The sequence below is a fragment of the Limulus polyphemus genome, unplaced genomic scaffold (assembly GCF_000517525.1).
Source record: "Limulus polyphemus unplaced genomic scaffold, Limulus_polyphemus-2.1.2 Scaffold3339, whole genome shotgun sequence".
Classification (NCBI taxonomy): Eukaryota; Metazoa; Arthropoda; class Merostomata; order Xiphosura; family Limulidae; genus Limulus; species Limulus polyphemus.
In genome coordinates this window covers 69,592-93,489 of record NW_013668949.1, presented here as the reverse complement: position 1 = coordinate 93,489, position 23,898 = coordinate 69,592, and the positions used below count along the sequence as shown (strand labels likewise).

Genomic DNA, 23,898 nt, shown 5'->3' with positions numbered 1-23,898 from the left:
AATATAGCTTACAACATTATATTTTGCTTTCTTTAGACACCACAAAATAATGAAATATGCAAAGAAAATAATGAAAGGTACACATGCATGTTCTTTAGATTTCTATATCAAAATGTATTTAGCTTTGAGTGAAAACTAAAGAAGCACACTACTGAAAATGTTTCCTAGTAAAGAAATATATTATGTATGATATCAGAAGTTTGTTCTGCAATGTTTTTTATATTTACCTACTGTACCAGGAACCCTATGTTGGGTAAAACACACTTTGCATTACTTTCCCTTATTTATTTACCTACTGTACCAGGAACTCAATGTTGGGTAAAACACACTTCGCATTACTTTCCCTTACTTATTTACCTACTGTACCAGGAACCCTATGTTGGGTAAAACACACATTGCATTACTTTCCCTTATTTACCTACTGTACCAGGAACCCTATGTTGGGTAAAACACACATTGCATTACTTTCCCTTATTTACCTACTGTACCAGGAACGCATGTTGGGTAAAACACACTTTGCATTACTTTCCCTTATTTATTTACCTACTGTACCAGGAACTCAATGTTGGGTAAAACACACTTTGCATTACTTTCCCTTATTTATTTATCTACTGTACCAGGAACCCTATTTTGGGTAAAACACACTTTACATTACTTTCCCTTACTTATTTACCTACTGTACCAGGAACCCTATGTTGGGTAAAACACACTTCGCATTACTTTCCCTTATTTATTTACCTACTGTACCAGGAACCCGCTGTTGGGTAAAACACACTTTGCATTACTTTCCCTACTGTATTTAGTTACTGTACCACGAAGCTTACTGTTGGATAAAAATACACTGTGCATTAATTTTGTTTTTTGGTGGAAAACAAAAATCAGTTCATTCCTATTATCATGTTACTTAAAAATAAAAAAAGCCATCTAGAATAGAAATGTTTCTCTGGTTTTATTGGCTTATGGCTTTTTTCACATTATAATTAAAGTAATCATGTACTACTTTTACTTGCAAAGATGAAATAAAAAATAAACACGGAGCACTCACTGATCTGTATCTATGTTATTTTCCTCAGAAACTGGCTTCTCAGAATTGGATGTTTCTTCTGCTAGTTTTTTTGATGGTTCAGTCAATTCCTTAGATAAGAAAGATATATTAATATTCATAAAATGATTTTAACTTTTGATTACTGAATTACAAAAAGTTAATATAACTCACTGAAACTAACAACTCTGTGTGAAATGTAATGATGACTGCTTTGATTTTGTCAGTCATTTGAGATATTTATAAGAAGAAACACAAGTGCTCTGGAGCTTTAGGTTTGTTAACATTATGTCAGGTCAAAATGTATATTGGTAAAATTATAGTTATATTATGGCATAATAATATCAGACTATCTTTTATCATGAACCAAACATATTTGAGTCAAATGATAAGTGTTGTTTAAAACCTGATAAATGTTGATTAGAAATGTTTGAAATATAGTCTAGAGATCACTATTAAGTTTATTATTGCTTAACTGTTGATATATAGGCTCATTTATTTTAACCACCATGTAGCCATGAAACTATATATGTTATAATTCTGAATGTTTTAGAAATTCCATTAGTGCTTGAAGCAACATCTTTAGTCGAAACACACTGAGCTCTCAGAGTGTTTGCTGTTAAAATAAAAACAAAACAGAACAATATTTGATTGATGGAGTATAGAACCTGCTCTTTTTATTGGTTATAATCATGTCCAACAGAAATGTCAGAGAAATTTATAGACATTTCTAAAATACAGAGGATATAGGAGGGACACATTAATGTGAATTGAACAAATAGTGATATCTTAGTAAAGCAATAAGAAGTTGAAATTTATATTCTGGCTTGCCAATATCTATAGCATGTTTCTAATTGGTTAACCAATCTGAAGTCTTTACCAGGGAAGTGAAAACATCTATAAACTAGATGTACTTCTGTAGGATCCCTGAAAGTGTTCTGTTTTGAAGAGTAAATAAAACCAAAATTAAGAGAAACAAATATTTATATTTCTTGCTTTTCAAGTTCACATGTCATGCTGGGTTGTAACCTACAGAGGTTATAATTTTCCTATACTGAAAATGTATTTCCTATAGGTACTTACCTACTCTCACAAGATTAACTATTCTTGTTCAGTGCTGCCCTCTATATGCAAACTTTTTCTTTATGCATGCCACAAGCCTTCCACTCCCCCCTTGTTGGAATTACTATATTCCAACTTGCCTCTCCTGTAAATCATCATGTGTCATCTATTAGCCAATCGTAGCATGATATGCTCATGTGACACGTGACTCCCGCTACACTCCTATACCGAACCTTCACTTCGAAGTTTGGTAAAAGGTATGAGCACCAGAGATGTAGAGAGGAAGGATGGGAAGTGCAAGATAAGATAAGTACCTATTAGAAATATATTTTCAGTATAGGAAAATTATAACTTCCGATACAGTACTTACTTCCTCTCACATAAATAGCTAGAATCCCACATTGGAAAGGAGGAGGGGCCAGTGCAAGGAAAACGAAAGTACCCTCAAAGGCATCTGAAGGATACTCTTGACAACGAGAGAGATAGATCCAAAAATCAGAAAAGAAGAACAGCACCACTTCTGAGCTAGGTATGCTTTTCGCCAATGTGTAAAGACATAAGGGCAGAAATTTAGAGGTGTAGTGGCTAGGGCACAGAGGACTGTACTCAGTAAGTCAACTACATCCAAAACCTCCTCGCGGGGTACCAACATTTACACGAGGGTAGGATGAAAATCATACCATCTTCACCTCAAACCCAAGAATCGGGGATTACGACCCATGATAATTTCTGGGTATGACAAAAAGATCATCTCTGATCTATCAATTTTGGAATCGACATCCGGTATTGAAAGGATGTCAATCTCGTGGAAGCAAATCGTGCGAGGACTTGTGGTGACTGGTTCACTCTCATCCAAAACCTCTTGGAGGGGTACCAACGTCCACGCGAGGATAGGATGAGTTCTCCCAATTGAAGGGGTGAACTGCAATTTTTAAGGCTCAACTCCAGTGTTTATGTTAATGGTATCAAGAGGCCACATCATCAAGTACGGAGACGACTCTACTCCAATGTTTGTGTAAATGGAATCAGGAGGCCATACCATCCGTAAGGTGACAGCTCAACTATTATGGTTGAGGAAATTATATCAGGAGGCCACATCATCCTGGAATGTGATGGCAAGTCTCATGGATGTGTAAATGGTAACAGAAAGCCACATCATCCAGTAAGGTGATGACTCGACTCCAATGGTTGTGTAAATGGTGTCAGGAGGCCACATCATCCAGTATGGTGAAAGCTCAACTCCTCTGGAGGCCATGTCATCCAGTAAGGTGATGGCTTGACTCCGGTGGTTGTGTAAATGGTATCATGAGGCCACGGAAACCAACAAGGTGATGGTTCAACTCCTCTGGAGGCCACATCTCATCTACACCAGCAGAACACTACCACCCTACTCTTGACTAAATGATTCTAGCCCTTTCTTTGTGGAACTCATTCAGGAGGGTGCCTCCATGGTCAATCACCCCAGTCTAGGGTAAAGATGGGATATAAAAGGATGAGAAATAGGAGAAAATGATGAAAAGGCATCCTGAGCTGCCAAAGTGTTAGGGAGAAAGGAACGATCAGGATAAAGGATAAGATAGGTAGGGTGATAAAGGGTACGTTAAAACATCAATGGCAGACAAATCCGACATTTGACATCCACAGGCTAAGAGGAGGAGGAAATATGTTACAAGGGACAGATGAAACAAGGAATGCAAGGAAAGTGGTTTAAATGGAGGTAAAAGTAAGGGCATCGATGACCAATCTGGAAGGGGTCGATGTATCTGGAAGGAACACATGAGCAAGATAACAACAGGGGAAGTAAAAACTTTACGGTATAGGGAAAAACGGAAGGTATGGGCATAGAGCTGCCCAATATCCAGAAAGTGAGGAGACTGAAGACCCAATGTTAAAGATCCAGTTGAGAAATTCTGCCACACAAGTCACAGAAGGTTTGTACTCGGGAAACCCCATTAGCAGACCTACAGCAGAATACTTCATACTTGTATTGGTATACGTCCATGGAAGACGGCTGTATGGAATGAGCTAACAAGGATGCGACTTGAGGTGTGAAAACAGATCTTCTTACCAAGGACTGGACAAAATCTAGGCGTGAAGATGCAGAACATGGAGAATGAGATGTAGAATTTTAAATCAAGTATGATGATAAAGGGAAAGAGAAGGTGGAAGAGGAACAGGTGGTGATATGAGCAGACACTGTAGCCTTGGAAATCAAGGTTGAACTGGCTTATAGGGAGCAATCAGGTAGATAAGGAGTGAAGTGGACAAAATAAATCACCCTATGAAGCAATCGGATGGGAGAGTAGATAAAAAAATATTTATGTGACCAATTCTGGCTGAAGGCATTGACTCTCAAAGCTTGTGGATGCAGTAAAGGTGACCTACAGAGGGGCAGCTTGGTATTGAGGCCTGTGGCAAAGATCTTTGAAAACAAGTGGATCTAATGCCCATTCCATTTCATATATTTGGTTGGGGTGTGACAGATGATCTGCGATGATATTGAAAGCACCCAGCACATGACATGCAATAAGGTATACGAGATGTGCAATGGGGCCAGTATAGTGTGTGAAAACAAAGAACTTTGGACTGGGTGCCTCCTTGGTGGTTGATATATGCCACCACCAGAGAATTGTCCAAATAAACTATCACCAGACAATAATGGGTGAGGAGAAGGAAGTGATGCAATGCCCAACGTACTGCTAGAAGTTCGAGAATGTTGATATGCACGACGGTTTTGCCTGTAGACCAATGGCCCGCCCACCAACGTATGGGCTTTGTCCAGCCACCAATGCAGATTATCTCGCAGGGAAGTAGGAATGGTAATGGGAGTAGAAAGAGGATCTCATATGGACATGACCTAGAGGGACCAGTGCAGTCATGGAGGACCACATCCCCAAAAGCAATAGATCCTCGCAAGCAGTACATGACTGAGCCGAGAAACCATGGTGAACCAAAAGTTCCATTCAATGAAGACATAAAGGAGAAGGTGGAATATGACTGATATTTGTGTTGAAAAAGGCCCCCAAATAGACTAGATATTGTGTGGGTCGAGGGAATAATTTCTCCAATTTGATCAACCAGTCCACTTGAGCCATCACAGAAAGGAGTTGGTGAGTATGAGTGGACAATTCCAACTCAGAATGAGCCAGAAGAAGCCAGTCATGTTGATAATAAGGAAATTTTATCCCCAGAGCATTGAGATGAAGTGCAAAGGCTTGGACTATGTGTCAAAACACATAGGGAGGTGAGGCAAGTCTGAAAGAGATTGGTCAAAACTGGTAAACTACCCCGAGATGGACAAACCAAAGGTAAAGTCGAGACGGATGTGCTGTTGTGATATGGAGGTAAGCATTAGAGAAATCCATCTTCATCATTCACAATTCTGGGGTAAATACCCATCTCAGAGTGAGAAAAGAGTCCATGGTGAACTTGGGGAGTATGATAAATCTATGACTGGGCACCAATCCCTGGTTTTATTGGGGACAACAAAAAGATGGGAATAAAAACCCCGGAAAGATAGTGAATCAGTTTGATCACCCTCTGTAAAAGCAATTCTCGAAACACCTCTGACAGATGCTGGTAGGGCACAGGATCTCGAGAAGGAGAGAAGGAAATGTGGCAAGGAGAAGCAGGAGGTGAGGAAAGAAACTGGATAACAAATCCTTCTAAGAACCCATATTACCCATTGATCGTCTATGAAGGGATGCCAGCAAAGAAGAAACTCTAACATTCGAGTTCCCACTAGACTCAAACTCAACAAGGCAATCACCAATACTGTTGGTGATGAGGGTTGTATCACTGAGGAAATCGATGAGAAGTACCCCGATTAGAAGGAATGGTTAAGGGTTGGGAGAATGAAGGTCAGGAAATGGGAATATTTGGCATATGAGGCTCTGACTGAGACAAACAGGCTGCAAAAGTCATAAGGGTTGATTGCTGGTGGACCGATGTCACCCGAGAGTCGACAGTTTCTGGGACATAACGTCTTAGAAAAGGTGCAAAACGTAAATCCCTGAGATAAGTTGGGAGTAAACTGACTTGAGACAAAACTGCATCCCCAACCTATAAGGTGCCAACAACAAAGAAGCCATGCTTATAATGACAAAGCCAAAGAAGAAATGTGGGATAAAGTGGAGGAAAGAAGTGTAAGGTTGTCTGCAGAAAACCCCTCAGAATGTCTGTGGAGAGCCTCTGATAGGATATGTATGGAAGAAAAATACCGTAAGACGTTGGTTAGGGTAAGATGTAGGCAAGAATATTGGGCATGGATAAGACTAACATTAGATTCAGGAGCCATCCCCCAAAATAGGTAATAATGAACCTAACAACTGCTGATCTAAAAATGGATAGTCCGCACAATGGTAAGAAAGGCGAACTGGGGGCACGGAATGCTGATCCCCTTAATTAATTGCAAGAAACTGATCCACATGTACCAGAATTTCAGAGGGGAGGAGGAAAACCAAAAATAGTGGGGAAGCTTGTTTATGTAACAAAGAAGGGTGAGGGGAATAAGAGATAGGGGAAAGGGACAAAACATCACAAACCTGAGACACAAAATGCGTAAAGGCCCGAATTAGGCTTACGTGATTCTTCAGGCTGTAAATGGGAACAATAAACTCAGTAGGTGGAAAAAGATTATCAAAGTCCTCTTCATTCTGAAGAAGATCAGCCAACTAAGGAGGAGCCTAAGTGATGTCAGGGGATAAAGGTTGACCAATGTAGCACTCAATCTCCTGACGTATAAAAGCAGAGAGATCCACCGTGTAGTCACCAACACCTGAGGCTTGAGAAAAAACACTGGTCGTTGATGTGACCATCAAAGTGGTAATGTGAACTTCAGAATTCATAGCACAAGAAAAAGGTTTACAAATGGTGAGTGCAGAAATAGAGCGACAAGAAAGAATTGGTATAAAACAAAATGAAGTGAAAAAAAAAAATTGTTTTTCACACAGGAAGCACCAGACGCACACAAAAGAGTATGCCTTAACTCAAACGATACCAAACGAGAAGGTTCAGCAGAGGAGTGTAGAGGGAGTCACATACATCACGTGAGCATATCATGCTACTATTGGTTAAGAGATGATGCATAATCAGTTACACAAGACACACTTTGGAATATAGTAATTCTAATGGGGGGGGGGGGAGGTAGAAGGCTTGTGGCATTGGTAAAGAACATTTTCACATATAGAGGGCAGCACTGAACAAGATAGCTAATCACGTGATAGGAGGTAAGTACCATATCAGAATGCATAGTTCTTCTCATGATTCATGCCATGTGTACATTTCATTGACGTCGTGACAGTACAATTTGCAACATTAAGCATCCCTTATGTGACATCATTTTATTGTCTACTGACTGACTGACAAGCAACTCACTACTGTTTAGTGGTGCAAGTGGTTAAAACAGGTGAACCCACCTGGTGGCCTTCAGTCCCCTGTTGGTACAGGTGCAGATTAAAAACTCATTTTAATATTTCCTTTTGAAATTAAGACATTAAAACTTTGATAATATAAAAATCCGAGTTATAACAATGTTTTGATGTTATGTTCGTTTACATACATTGATAATAAAGTACTTTAATTACATTTGGAATGTAATTCTGTAAAAAAAAGTCATGAGTTGCACATTTTGACCCACCTATAACAATAAAGTTACAAATTACCTTATTATATTCAAAATTGAGTTAGCAGCCAAAAATAATGATATTACCAGGCAATAGCTACTATTAGCTAAAGGTACTACAAGTGGAAAACATACTATAATCATACATGTATGCAATTACAGCGGAAGCTTGGGTAATTTGTTAAAGATATGTAAATATAAACAGTACAAAAGAGGGACAAACAATTAAAACATAACATCATGTTAGATGTTGGCTAGTACAATATATAAAATTTATTGAATGGTGCTGTTGAGATATGCTGGCATATTTTCTACCTACATATACAGAAATTTTAAAATTGTTTGTTCTTTAGTTTCTATGGAGTTTTTGGCACAAACACATGGTCCAGAAAGCCATTGATGTTGTCTTGTTCTCTAGTTGCTTTATTCTTTATAATAGATAATGCCTATTCTGTCCAAAGGGCTATTGCAGTAATTTACAGCATAGGACTAATGACTGTGATATCCTTTGTTGAACAAATTAACAATGTCAATGTGTATTACCATCAAACGTTACTGTAACAAAAGAAGGCTCATGACATGGCACTGTAAAGTGGACAAAGAAACCAAGTTTATACGTAGAATTTAGATGTACTTTCTTAGTTCAGTTCAACCTTGATTTAAGATATACTTTAAGATCATAAGTCTATACTAAGAGAAAGCTGCATTTTCTGTGTGTTTATTTTTGTAGTAAAGATTATGTTCCTTCATTTTGTTAAACTTGTCCAGTCTCATTATTCCACATATAATAAAGAAACTCAGGTTAGTTATCAAACACAAACTACCCCTTTATTTCCTGATCTAATCTATTGTATCTGATACTTGTAGGGAAATTAGTTAACCTGAAAATTTCACAATGCTAAAAGTAAAGGATAGTTTAACCCTCTCAAAAATGGATCAGTCAAACTGTCCTATCACTTTGTACTTGTTATAGTTTTGATACTACTAACTTTTAATATAGTACTTGTATCTTCAGAAAATTTGGCAGATTTTCAGTAAACATTACATGTCTTTTACATACAAAAAATCAATTTTTAGTGAAGTATTTTTATGAAAGATTTGTCTGTGAATATATAGATTCTTTTTTTTACTAGTCCAAGTGATTTTTATGTTAAAATTAAAACTCAAAAATCTCAAACTTGATTTGTGTAATCTGTAAAACCTCCTAAATACCTTTTAAATGTCTTTTTATATATAACTATACACTTTATCTGTTATTTTCTATATCCTAACTCTATACAAGGTTGGCCAATTTGACCAAACTTGTATCCACAGAAAAAAAAAATCCCAAATTAAACACTTTTTTTCTTTCTAGAATGACTTCAAATTGTAATGTGAAACTACATTGTTTATTCTAAGTAGCTTTAAACTTGTAACAGTATACATCAATCGTGTCTAACTACTATTCTCACCTCTGTTAAAAATATAAGTCACTTGGGGAATGTGTGGCTCATGTTACGCTATCAAATTACATTACCTACAGCTATTTTAAGCTGCACGTTTGCGTGCCTCAAGAAAAATAAATAAAGAATACACAGGAAAAACTAGGTGAAAAAAACTATTATACATTTTTTTCATTCATTTCTTACCTAACCTAATAAGTTTTTAATTTTCACATTTAAGTTACTTAAATGTATATATATACATCAACGAATAAAATAAAAATAAGAAATTCAGCACTTCAAAATTGAGGCATTTTGCTCTCAGAATCTGGGTCTTCATTAACCACAATAATTCACATAGCTTTCAAATATGAAATTTAAAAACAAACAATAATTTAAACAATAGAACATAATGGTGAAAAATTGCAATAATTTATCTTTCTAACTTACCTATAAAAAGGTTTAAAAAATTTCATTACTTACTGGAGCAATGACTTTGGTTTCACTTAATAAAATGTGCTTGGAAAATAGTGCCTTTTATCAAAATATATTAAAATAAAAATGTTATAATCATGCAGCTCTCAAAATGGTCTTTCTATTGTTTACAAAAATGTAACACTGATAAGTAAGCATGAGTAAGCAAGAAATTTCAAAACAATGAAGATGTGGGAGGGTTTTTTGTGGTAGGTGTAACAAATTTATTGATATATCTGAAAATAAAAAAGGTGGGAGGTTTGTGCTCTAAATTCTGGCCTGTCAGTATTTACAGCTAGTGTTTCTAATTGGTGGACTTTTTGACTCACAAAGGGAAGAAAAAAACCCTAGAATTCAGAGCAAAGGGCTCATGTGACATATAGAAGTGAAGACTGAGAATCTATTTAAATGATTCCTTTTTAAATTAACAAATCAAAGCTTACATAAAATTAAAATTATGAACTATGTTTTGATGCCAAGTTTAATGACATACATATTTGACCCGGGAAGGTTAAAGTGCACGTCACGACGTTTTGGAGCGTTATTTTCAAAATTTTATTAAATAATATTTTTACTACTTACATCAATGAAATTGGCATCAAAACGTAGTTTATAATTTAAATTTTGATATTATATATATATTTTAATATCTTAATTTAAAAGGAAATGTAAAGAAAAAAATGTTAAATATCGATTCTGTGTGTCACATAACACGTCCAGTTGTCATTTTATTATGCCCACCATACAACATGTATAAGTAACTGACGAATTAGAAACTCAAAGAATAAATGAGGCTTGTAATGTAACTAAAATTTATTCATTTATGAGTAAATAGTAACATGTATATTTATATACAAATGTAACGTACAGTAGCCGAAATATCACTGTAATTTTCAGTATACTCGTATTATAGTTACATTTGTATTTTGTAGGCCAACACATAGCTAAGCCTCCTGCTATGTAATTGGATAAGCACGGCTCAGAACCTACAATGTTTATTGGATCAGCCCAACTTTGAACCATATAATAAATGTTTTTACACATTCTAATTGCAATTTTATTACCCTAGGAAATTCCTGTTGAAAGTGTTGTAGGAACTATAGACTGCTATATCCCATTTTGTGTTCTTGGAGCAAGGGGAATGTCACCTCACTTAATTCGAGTGTGTTTTTGTGCTCGAGAGTTTCGTATTACGTTGTAAGTAAACAGACTTATAACACTGGTGGTGATTTATTGTTTTTTTTTTGTCAGTAACAGTAAAATAAACACAGAAAATATATGGGATATGTTTACAGTTGAAACTGTCAGGGGAAGAACTTTGAAACTTCATGATCATAAAAGAAAACAGCTGCTCATTATATTTCTGATTTTACTATTTTTCTTTTCATTCTACTTCAATGAGTTGTCTGCAGGCTGAAGAATCAATTAATAAATGTCATAGCAGGTAAATATAACGTTTTATTGAAAAGAAAAGGTATATATGTATTTAGGAGGTTTCAGAGGTTGTGCAAATGAAATTCGAGATTTTTGAAACAAAGAAAAGTATTTTAAATCCTAAAATGAAAAATCACTTTGCACTCAGACTAGTTAAAAAAAAAAATCAATATTTTCATGAACAAATATAAGTCAAAATACTTCATTAAAAAATCTTATTTTTTGTGTGAAAAAGGCTTCTAATGTTTACTATAAGTCTACAGAATTTTGTAAAGATACACTTAAAATATTAAAAGTTATAGCATGAAAAATATAACAAGCACAAAATGGTTATGAGGTCGGTCCCAGAGACTGAGCCCATGTCGAAAGAGTTAAAGAATTTTAATGAAAGATATGGCAGTTATAAATTGTAATGTTTATTTTTTTGCACTATACAATTATGCCAGTTATTCAATATTCATATAAGATTAAAAAAGCTACCTACATAGATCAGAACTCAAAATCAACATTATTAATCATTAGGTGGATTCAAGAGTGGAATTAAGATACTTAGCAATCTATAAACACTAAAGAAACTCAAAAGAAGCAGCAGATTACTAAAATTCTATACAAGTTCTGACTAATTATAACTGTTGTGACAATATCAGGAATTCATCAATTATAGAAAACCACCAAGTAACAGATGGCATACTTCTGTCCATTACTATTATAGATTTGAGTTCATTTTACATTCAGAGATAGGTAATTGGTTTGTGCCAGTTTACTAAAATTGGAGAAGTTTTAGGCACTAAGAAAGGGTCCAAAATTTGGATCCAAATGAGTTTTAAATGAAACCTTGCATAGTATCACAAAAAAAACCTTTAGATATTCACTTTTTGTGCTATAGAAGTGTAGATGATTTTCTCTTTATTTTTTGTGGATTACTGACTCCCTGAATAAGAAAGATATTTCTCCTTTTAACAAATTTCTTGTATTTGAATTGTCAAATAATGAATGTCTTTACAGGCATAGGTGGATGAGGAAGATACTGCTCATCAAAGAAATGATAAAAAATACCTTGAAATTTTCCCTTGCCATTTCATATACTCATCTTTGGTTGTTGACTAGGTGCTAGTAAATAGTATGTAGTACTAACAAATTCTTAACCTATCGAGTCACTTCATTAGACTTGCACTTGTGTCTTTAACTGATAAATTACAGACTTCCTTCTAATTCCATATCTATGTATCTTCTTTATTTTTCAAAAATATTAGAGAATATCTAGCAAATCTTTTGTTATTGCTGTAATGCATAAGCATTTTAAAGCAAAAGACTGAACAAGGTATTTTTATCATTATAAGTACCTATAGATAAGTTATGCGAATAATACTGTTGTGAGATTGGTTGAATGGTATAAATAACATCAATTTCAATTATTCTCACATATAACCAAAACTTCACCACTGTGAAGAGTCACTTTCCAACTTTCATTTCTCATGCTTACTAATCTCTTACAAACACCATCCAAAATAATCAAACTTTTTTTATAACTCTGTATGCAATGATGCCTGTCTTATGATCACAAGTTTACAGACATAAGATAAAGCTACAGATTAAATATTAAGAAACATTTCTTAGAAACATATATGTAACTGTATAACTCTGTATGCATTGATTTCTATCTTATGATCAGGAGTTTACAGACATAAAATAAAGCTATAGAATAAACCTTACGAAAACATTTCTTAGAAATATATATATATATGTACCTATACTGTTATGACAAGCATTTTAACTAGAAGTTACATCATGAAACCAAATCTTAGCATCTCAATAAATATGAAACATTAGATATATATGGAAAAAATTAGATTACTATATAAAACAAGTTTTGCATTGACATTTATATAATATCTGAATATTTTATATTGTATATGGAAGTTTCAATCTAAAATTCACCTTACACAACCCCTAAATTGAACAGCTCAGATATAGCTAATCACAACTTATACATTCTGATAAGAGAAAGGGCAACCAGTCAGCAACTACTTACCCACATACTTCAAACCAAATAAAAAATCTAACTGTTACAGTTATAATTCCTTACAGCTGATAGTAGAAAACATAGTCATAAAACATACTGTGATGCAAATTAGGGAACTCCTGATCTGCAGCTTATCATGCTAACCACTAGACCATGTCTGGCCCCATGTTCAAAACACAATATTCTCTTTGTACCTTACCTTTAACATAGAGAACTCATAATGTTGATATCCTTTGAAACTTTCAGCTACAGCTGACATTGTGTGAGAGGTTTTCTCCCAAAATTGAAGCAGTGTACACTGGTATGTAGCAAGAGCAAGAGAGAGCATATTGCATCGAGAGGCCGATAGCAGATCAACCTTTTGAAGTGTGTCAACCTTCATTTTGTCAAATCTGGTTTTTGTTTTTTTGACGTAGCTCTGGACCTATTACATTTAAGAGGAGAAAAATAATGAAACTTAAGCTGTATGGTTAGCTTTTACATATTTTCTGCCAAAAATCGTAACACTATATTTTTGTTTGTGCAATGATTACGATTTCAATAATTTAATTCTATGTTACATGAACAGAATAAACAGTAGGTTGTAGTTGGATAACAGAAAGTTTTATTTTCTATTTCAAAAAGACACTTGAAAGCAAAAAATCACACTTAATAAAAATCTTTCTAACAATAAAGAGTAATAACATATAAATATGAAAAAATGAATAAATTTGAAACCTAAGCTATATCACCACTACGTAAGTTTGTCACGCCTCGTTTATTATAATATCCAACCAGATACATACATCTACTGTAATCAGAATTCTAAACAATTTTATAATATCCAACCAGATACATACATCTACTGTAATCAGAATTCTAAACAATTTTATAATATCCAACCAGATACATACATCTACTGTAATCAGAATTCTAAAAAAGGTTTATTGCCAGTGCTGCATAATTGCAGTCCAAGTAACTGATATGCAAATCAAATTCCTAGTTTTCATTAATTTCACTTCAATAAGTCAAATCTCAAAGGTGATTTTCATGAATTTTCCTGAAGCACATTAAAATCTACAATTTTATATATTTTGGGAATCTTTTATCCATACTCTTTTATAGTTAGGAGACAAGTATTAAAACTGTGTAGTTAGGGCTGTTACATTTACATGGAGAAAATTGTTTGTTTTAGAACAAAACCACATAGGGCTATCTGTTGCATCTGCTGTGGAGAATCGAACTCCACATTTTAGCATTGTAAGTTCACAGACTATCCGCTGTCCCATCGGGGGACCAGAGAGAAAGTAACAGCCTCATTAGTTTCATTACAGATCTATCAATGTAAACATTATTCTTTTCCCTATAAGAAAACAATGAAGAAAGCTATTTATGAATATCATTACTTCAAATGAGATTTGAAAATATTTTATAACCTGATTAATAGCCAATGTCCTTTTTTCTTATAAAAGAAAAAAAATAATCTCCATCCTCTTATGGATCACTTTCATGAAAAACTGCTTGTATATAATGCAGTTCATAATTTAGCTAAAACTATAGCCACTGACCTCAGTGGTTAACGCTGACTTATTCTGGGTAAAGGAAGGGATATTGTTCGTGTATTTCATGAAAAGTTATGACACATAATATTGTCAGAAAGTGCCTGAATTGTGAAATATAATCAGTATACTATAACTCTGAGTACAGCTGACAAAATGTATGATCCCAATCAAAATAATATGAAGCATTTAAGAAGAATATCTGTCAAAAAGGAATACTACCAAATACTAAACAATGAAGTCTTTATGTAAAATATTAATGATGTATAACAAAGACAGAGTCCTCATTTAGCCAGAACTCATAAAGGGTTGACGCTCCTTTCAACAGCTGACACTGTATTAGTTTATAATCAAATAAAGAGAGAGGCAATAAGGAAAACTAACTGTGCAGATAGTGCCAGAGAAAACTTTCACATGTTCCTTGAAATACGGAACAAATGTGCAGATGGAATAGGTGGACTGAATTTCAAATAATTTAGAACACAATCAGAGTGTTGTAAGAGCTTGTCCATAATGACATATTACAAGAATACTTCAGACAATGAAATTCACACTGGAACTACAAATGTATGACAGTTACAAACACTGGCTACAGTTACCATTTACTAAAATCTTCCAAGTATCACAAATATAAAAATAAAATAATAATGCTCTCAAGGTGTAACTACAAATTATTATTTACTAATCTTGCCCAATGCATCGAAAAAGGTGGGTTGGAGTTTTCTAAAAAAACTCCCAGGGATCCCCACCCTTCCTTCAGTGACCTTTGTTCACTAAACTTCATCATAAAAAAAACAAAATAATCACACATTAAAAAATAAAAGCAATTCTTAAGTACATTCTCAAAATACCAATAAGAATAGTGCAAATGTAAATTAAAAATGACATAATATGAGCATTACATGCACACAAAATGATAACTGGCTTTGATATATATATTAGATTTTAATCAGCAGAAAAATAATGTAATGCCAGAGTTCATAACTTTTTATGAAAATTAAATAAAACTCTTAAGTTACTATTTGGTTTTTTGACTTTTCAATTTATTCCCACATTATGACTATATCAAGAATGTTTATATGTCACTTTTAATATCAGAAAGCATTCTTGAAATTGAAGATTTTCAGCATTTTAGTTATTACTGCATAATACAACATTTTCAAATGTTTTTAGCAAGGCTATATATGCAACCTCTTTTCTGGGGTGGTAATAAACAACTCTAGGCAGTGGGAGCCCAAGGCCTCACTAACATATTACCCAAACTCTGACCCATAACATCCCAGCAGAAATCACTGAAGTATACTCAATTTATCTATTTCATGAAGTTATCTTACTCAAGTGGCTCTGTGATAAGTGGAAGATTTCACAAATCCATTGATATTTGACATGTACCAGAACATATTTTTCTAACAACATCATATAACCTAAAAATTACAGTTTATATGCTGAAAGATGAAGCACCCAAAACTAAATATAATATTACACAAAGCTGAAAATTACAATTCAAAAATTTATTCTAGCAATCATTTAAAAAGTTGTTGTTCAAGTAATTTGACCAGTACTTTGTTTGTCATATCCCAATCAGCTTGATGGTTAGTTGAAAGGCTTCTTTTGCAATGGATACAGCAAGCATAATATAGTTTATATATTATTATATTCTTTACTTTCATTTGTAAGTTCTTATAATTAGTCCATTCTCAGAGAATAAGGTGGAGTACAGTCACAGTTGAAAGATCTGCAATAGGCTCAGAGGAACCCTTTCTTGGATGTGGGATTCTCAGATCAGAAAAGATATGCAGGAGTTTAAGCCACAAAACTAGGGACTGAGCAGCAGCCTAGAATCTTAAAAGTTCTTAGCCAGCATCTCTCTACTAACTTCACTTTAAATAAGTGAAAGAACTTAATAAATGCAGACAACTATGGTGGTGCAAGACCTGAATGGCCTAAGACTAAATAAGGAGGTTTCTATAGGGCTCAACATTTGTTATCAATCAGTGTCGATATCACTATCACAGGTTGGAGTTCACTACGAGAGGTATTTGACTAATATTAACTTATGATTACAGCATGTTACTTACAAAGATCAAAACTCAAAATCAACCCAGTGATGAATATACTAATTTGATAAATCATTCTTAGTAAAGTGATAAAAATGTTATATTTCATTAGTTGGGTACATTTGCTGTTAGTAAAATTTTCAACATGAAATTTGCCAGCCAGAGCAACGTCACAGTTAAATGAGGAAAATTGTTTCTTGGAGAAGGACTGGGATCTCTTGGCACTGTGTGAACCTTTCCAAGAGAAACAGCAAGTTGCTAAAATTGCCAGATATTGTGTGGGGATCTTCATTGAGCACAGTAGCCTAATGAAGTGAATGCTGACAAGAGCAAAAGCTATATGCTCGTATGAATACTGGTACTTTCAGTCACTGAGAAAGGAGCCAGTAAATTTGTTGGTGTTTCAAGTGCAACAGCTTGGAAAATGTCAGAGAAGTAAGACTTGAACCATTTTGTTTAACAACAATGCACTTTTCAAACTCCTTTCTGTGCATGTCACTGAGTTAGATTCAAAATTTAATTAAAACACTTTACTATTCATGTATTTTAATGAAATTATTATTATCACGTAAGTTATAGTTCAAAGTTTTATATTATCTGAGTTTTATTCCTTTATTTCAAAAGAAACATTGAAAGTGACAATGAAATCTCACAGGTTTGTGTCACATTATGCATGAGCTATAAACAGTGCCAAAATCTGGTGAAGCTTGAAATATAAAGCGATAGTCAAGTATATGCAAGTCAAGATGAGAATGTAGCTTACTTGCCCCTTTTGAAACATATGGTTCAAAGTACATTGCTAAATGCAGTTTAAGCAAGAAATAAATTTTGTCAACCACTGACTGATGTCACACCTACCTTCTATAGTTTAAAGTTTAGCTTTAGAAGTTACTCGTACTTTCAACATCTATGTGTTTACACTATAATACAACAAGTTATTTTAAAATTGGTGTCAAGTTGTCATCCTTGGGTAAATGTGACTGCTTGTATTATTATTGGTTGCTTTGTTAATGATAGTACTTCAGTTGTTTCTTACCTAAATATGTTATAGTTAGAGAGACAGTTAAATTGTATTTAGGTTTTACTTTTATATTTTAGTTAATTATGCATTATTCCCATTTTAAAATTTATATTTGAAAGGTTTAATAATTCTTATAAAATAACCAAAGCTTCTCCTCCTTCTACAAGGCTTATACTACCAAGTGTATATAAAAAGATTTTGCATGAGGCTAAGGTATTTATGCAGTTCATACCGTTCTATCAATCATGGGTACCTGTTGCCGTAAATAATCAATGATAAAGAATAGGAAATGAAAATAAAACCTCAAAAATAAACTACAAGTGAAAAGATAAATATGTGAAATTATGCATATGGCCCAAAGAAGATATTTAAGGTTATTGAATGAAGAGTTTAAAAGTATGTACATATTTTTATTTCTTAATTAAATATTTTATTTTTCTCAAACTACATACTTCTTCAAAATTCTTGTCAAGTTTTAAACAATTTTATCCACTCATTTTATTTTTGGAAGGATAACCGTGTTATGTACTGCACATTACAACACATCTAGATAACGAGGAACCCACTTTTACAAAATAAAAGTTTTGACTATCACTCTGATACTAGACTCGCAGTCAAAAAGTGCAAAGGGCATTTACGTGTTAATGGTACACAAACCACATACCCTAACCATTAGACCATGCCAGGCCCATCAATACATAAAGCCCTCATACACAACATTTAATATATTAAGAAAATAACATTAATTAATTGAAATAATATCTTAAACTCAAATCATGAATATTAATTAATTATACTGAAAATAAATTGGACAATTTAAATGTTCAGTTGTCTTTTATTATAAAATACTTCGGCTTGGTTACGTAAGCCTTCCACATGTGTAGAATCATTAGCTAATGAAAGCAACTACAGGAATAATTCAAAATACAAGTTGCCAACCAATAACAATAACATAGTTTTACAAAAAATAAGCCTATCTAAACATCAGAAAAAAACTAAAAATTGCAATCAACTCAAATTAGTATTATTATTTTTTACTAGCAGAATATAATACTAATAAACTAAGTTGTAAGACAATTTCTAATCTATATTTACATCAGCATTAAATCCAATTAATGGTTTGATTTCTCTGACAAAAAGTAACTAGCCAGTGTGTAAATGGAAGTATACTGTTTTGAGTGATACCTGGCAGAGGACCATATCTATGTGTTGCTATAGCGATTGCTTCCTTAATATTTCTCTCTTTAGTAGTACAGTTCTTGTCAACTATTTTTATATTTTGAAGGTAAATGTCATGGTTCTTCTCTCAGGCACGTAATGCAATAGCTGAAGTACCTATGGAAGCATGTATATAATGCTTCTTTATGTTCTTTGTTCTAATGTTGACAGGACAGTTGGTTTCTCAGGTCTATTCCTGGTTACATGATATGTTACATACTAATGGTTGAGAAAGCAAGTCCTGTGATTTAACTTTAGTTAAGGTGCTGTATAAGGCAGGCGAACTCTTGTAAACTGTCTGGATGTTCTTTATACTTTTTTCTCCTCATCCTGAGAAATATGGTATGAAGATCCTGTGTTTATATTCATGATAGCCTTAGCAGTTTTGCTATAACAAAGACAGAGTGAACAAGTTTGGTGGCGATGGAAATAAAAATCGAAACCCTCAAATCACGAGCTCAGACCTCACTGAATCACTTGAGTTGGTTAGATTTAAAGTAAAAAAAAAGGTTATAGGGCTAAAATTGAATAGAGTACAGATAGCATATTATGTAGCTTTGCACTTAACAACAAACAAACATAATAACAATATTTTAATCACTTGGATAGTTGGAATAAACCAGTAATAATCAGAAACCCCAACTGCTCATGGGTAATCAAGTTTGTTTGTTAGAAGTTAAGCACAAAGCTACACAATGGGCTATCTGTGCTCTGCCCACCACGGGTATCGAAACCCGGTTTTTAGCGTTGTAAGTCCGCAGACATGCTGCTGTGCCACTGGGGGGGTGGGTAATCAAGTACATTTATTAATTGATTAAATCACCCAGCTTCAGTTTTAATGACAGTGTTGTTGTTTTTTACTGATACAAGATGTGAAACTTAATAATTTGTTCATATGGGTTGCTTTCTGATATTTCAGTTTGTTATTATAGGTGTTCTTCATAACCAGTGAAGGTGAGATGTTATTTGTCTCAACTTCTAAAGTAAATGTATAAACCCATGTTGATTACTGAAACGTTCCCGACTTTGTCTTGTTGCCATATACCCAAGTTTTGGATGATGTAGTGAATGTCTTACACCTGTTGAAGGCTCGAGTAATTGCACATAAAGTATGTATAGTAAAAGAAAACTGAAACAATGTGTAAATTGTCCAATTAAGTTTTAGTGTAATTAGATAACTAAATTAATAACAACTTTTGAACTGTCAATAACACATAGGAACAAAAGTTATTCTATACAGAGAACTAAGATTTTAAAACTTGTAAACTGTGTTGAGTAAGGTCAAATTACAAAGGGTGCAAATCACACTCCTGGAAGTTAAATATTTCATTCACCATATTATTTTAAATAGAAAGTACTGTATTTTAGAGTTTAAAAACCACTATCAACTGAATTATGTGTAGAATGCTCACAACTAACTACCCCTGAAGTCTACATATTAACTTATTAATGAGTACATGTTTTCAAGTATCAATTCTAATTAAAACTAAAATAACAGTTGGAAGAAAAACCACATACAAGGCAAGGAAATAATGAAAGTATCATTTTTCTGGAGACGTGTATGAAAATAGAAGAAAAAATAAAAATAAATCAGATATAAAAGAAAAACAAAATACACATGAATAAGAAAGTGATCAGTAAGTTGACAGGCAAGTGAAAGTTTCCTGGAGTTAAAACTGTAACTCATATAACAAAGATAACTTAATATTGTGTTAATGAATAAGCTTCTGGTCTACCAGAGAACAGGTCACATGGTATTTTCAATTCTGATGTTTGCTATAAATGATTTAAGTTTTTATCCATTCTGGCTATCTTGTTTACATAAACTTTGAGTAGTCAGCTTGCATGATATCCTGATTGTCAGTAACGGAAGGCCACCTTAGATGGCCATCTTGTATCTCACCAGAGCTTCTGACCCTCTGAAATACATATACGGGTAAAAAGAAAATCTAAAACGGGGAATTCAGAGTGCAGATGCATCATATAACACAGAGAAGTGGAGATACAGAACTTATATAATTATTTCCTTTTGAAATTAATGCCAAGATTGAGATATATTGATAATAGTTTAAATTCTGAATGTAACTTTGGAGAAAAAAAAAAGTTGTGGCATGTACACTTTGACCCTCCTATAAGCACAGGGCCAATAGACATGATAAGAATTTAACATTACAAATGAATATTAAGAAATAAACTCCCATACAAATTATATTTTATTGGTCAAAATACATCTCACATACTTACATAATGTTGTACAAAATGATAATATGTAAAAATAAAATGAGATCCACTTTCTGGACAAAAATAAAGGTGTTCATAACTTACTGATGATGTCATTATATGGCCAATCTACAAAGAAACATATACTTTTATGATACTAAAACAAGAGATTGCATAAATTTCAAAACTGATGGTTTTCAACTGCGATATACTGAAGGAGAACCACATTTACCTCTTCATCCCCCAAAACTTTAGGGTCAATATACCATCAATGAACTTTGAAACTAAGGCTGGAGGGTCTTATAGAGAAAATATCACATTTTATGTCTTTTTAAATCACTAAGTTAAAGGATTTTCCAGATACATGGACCACTGAACAAAACATTTTGAAAGAAAAAGACATGTTTGAATGTAGTAAGAAATGAAAAAATACCTGAGCCGGCTTTAAGAAGATTGAAAAAGCTGACTTTTATAGCACCCTAAAATCATACAAGACTGAAAGAAAGCCACATAGTTCATATGGTCAAAATTGCAAAAGACAATTACAACTTCAAGATAATTCAGCCTGTTCCTAGAAAATCAAAATATTCCACCTAGAAGACACAGAAGGTTATTTAATATTTCAATGTTTTGATCTAAACTCAAAGTTTTTAACTACAAGCTCTACTCACAGTGCATGCAAGGAAAATTTGTTGTTTTAAAATGAAGACCTAAAATTTGTATATTACCAACTTCCCCTTTCTTGGCAGAAACAAGACTGCAAAGAATAAAAACTTACACATATGTACACTGGTGATGCAAATACTTATTGATCATTCACAAACCTAAACTACTCGATTTCATGACAACAATAACTGAAAATCATGAGAAAACTGCAATGTTTGAAGTTTTTTTAAGAATGGTAGAGAACTTCTCTCAATTAGTAAATTAACCCTGTCGCATGACACAAAGTTTTAGTCTTTTACATTCACAATTTTATTAAACTACTTTTTGTTTACATTATACCAATTAGTATAACATAAAATCTTAGCTAATAATACATATTTTAATAGTAAACAAGTTTTAAGTTCTTAATTCTATAAAGCAATATTTAAAAAAATCCTGAATTTCCCCTAGTGTGACACGGGACATATTTTCCCTAGGTATTTTCTCTTCTCTATCTTATCCACCACCTCTCCAATAACTACAAAATTACTCACTATCAAATTGTCATTGCTCAGACAAACCATAATTTTTATAGCCTTCAATTTTGTTCTGTTGCAGAGCTATCAAATAGAACTTCAGACCCTCTTCTGCCACACTCACCTGTCACATCCTCCTTTTCAGGATTTCTTTATAGTTCTATCTTACGTTTAATTCTATATTGTGCATAACCAACAGAAGACCAAAGTTTTCATATATAAAATTACAAATTGTATTCTGAACAGAATATTGTCAATTTTACTAACAGTACCAGATTCGTTCCCATGGTAACGTTAATGACTAGCTTGGATGAATTTGTAATGGCTCTTGTTGCATAGTTAGAAAGCCAGAAAAATTTTGAGAATTGGAGGAAATTGTCTACTTTTTGCATGTTATTAGTCTATGTTCTTTGCTGCATTATTCAATTAAATACAAATTACTTAGTGCATTACTACCATTATTATAAAAAAGTAGGGTTAAGTGTTGACAATCAACAGCGAGAAAAAAAAAGATTGGGTAAGTACTGTATTTCTTGTTTATTCTTTATTTATTATTACAAAACTAATTAAAATGTAAAAATACGGATCTTTTTAGGTCAGCTAAGATTAGATGAGGTAAAATAAATAATAATATAAAAATGTTTCATAAGGCACACACACGGTTCAAATAGCAATAAAAGTTAATTATAAATAGATGTATACTGTTACGAGCTTAAAACATTTCATGTTACAATTTGAAGTCATTCCAGAAAGAAAATAAGGGTAATTCAGATTGATTTCGATTTTTTTATGGTGGTTACGAGGTCAGTCAAATTGACCAACCTTGTATAGAGTTAGGGAAAAGATAATAGCAGATAAAATATAAAGTTTTACTGAAAACAAATATCTGAAATGTATTTAAGATGTTTTAGAGATTATGGAAATAAAATTTGAGATGAACAAAAGTATTTTTAATCTTAACATGAAAATCCCTTTGCACACGGAGTATTCAAAACAAATACTCAATATATTCATGGATAAATCTTTATTTTAGTTTATTAAAAATACTTCACTAAAAAATATGATATTTTTGTATGTGAATGACATATAATTTTAACTGAAAGACTGCCAAATTTTGGGAAGATATACACACTATACTGAAAGTTAGAAATATTAAATCTATAGACTTTAAACAAGTACAAAGAGGTCACGTGGTCAGTCAAACTGACCAAGCTCGTGTTGAGAGAGTTAAAAGCCAACAATACTAGTAATCATCAACCTAAATTCAGCCACTGTGCTCTACTGCTAGAGCTATCTCATTGGTGTCTAAACTATGTCACACCTATTTGGTCTAATAAGAGACACTTTCCACAGCTCTAATTGTAACAATCATTTTACTCTATAATGCACAATGCTCAAGGATTATTATTAACCCTTTCCAGATGAGTCACGGGTCAAAGGCCATGTCATCACATTTGGTATCAAACTGTAGATTATAATTACAATTGTCATTCATTCATTATTTAATTTCTTAATTTAAATGTAAGTATTAAAAATACACAACTAAACATTGATTTTTGTGTGTCACGTGGTATGTTGAATGCA

At 33.4% G+C, this 23,898-nt stretch overlaps 1 protein-coding gene across 3 annotated transcripts in view; it reads right to left on the bottom strand.

Moving 5' to 3' along the window:
- Positions 1–23,898, bottom strand: part of LOC106469176 (islet cell autoantigen 1-like) — a 105,622-nt gene that overhangs the window by 25,246 nt on the left and 56,478 nt on the right. For 2 of the 3 annotated variants that reach the window (XM_013929641.2, XM_022397613.1), the window contains exons 7-8: positions 13,279–13,503; positions 1,046–1,134 (exon numbers count right to left, since the gene is read on the bottom strand). In XM_013929641.2, coding sequence (XP_013785095.1) covers positions 1,046–1,134; positions 13,279–13,503 — 314 coding nt within the window. The remainder of the gene's footprint in view (positions 1–1,045; positions 1,135–13,278; positions 13,504–23,898) is intronic. The other variant, XM_022397614.1, reaches the window with a different exon arrangement.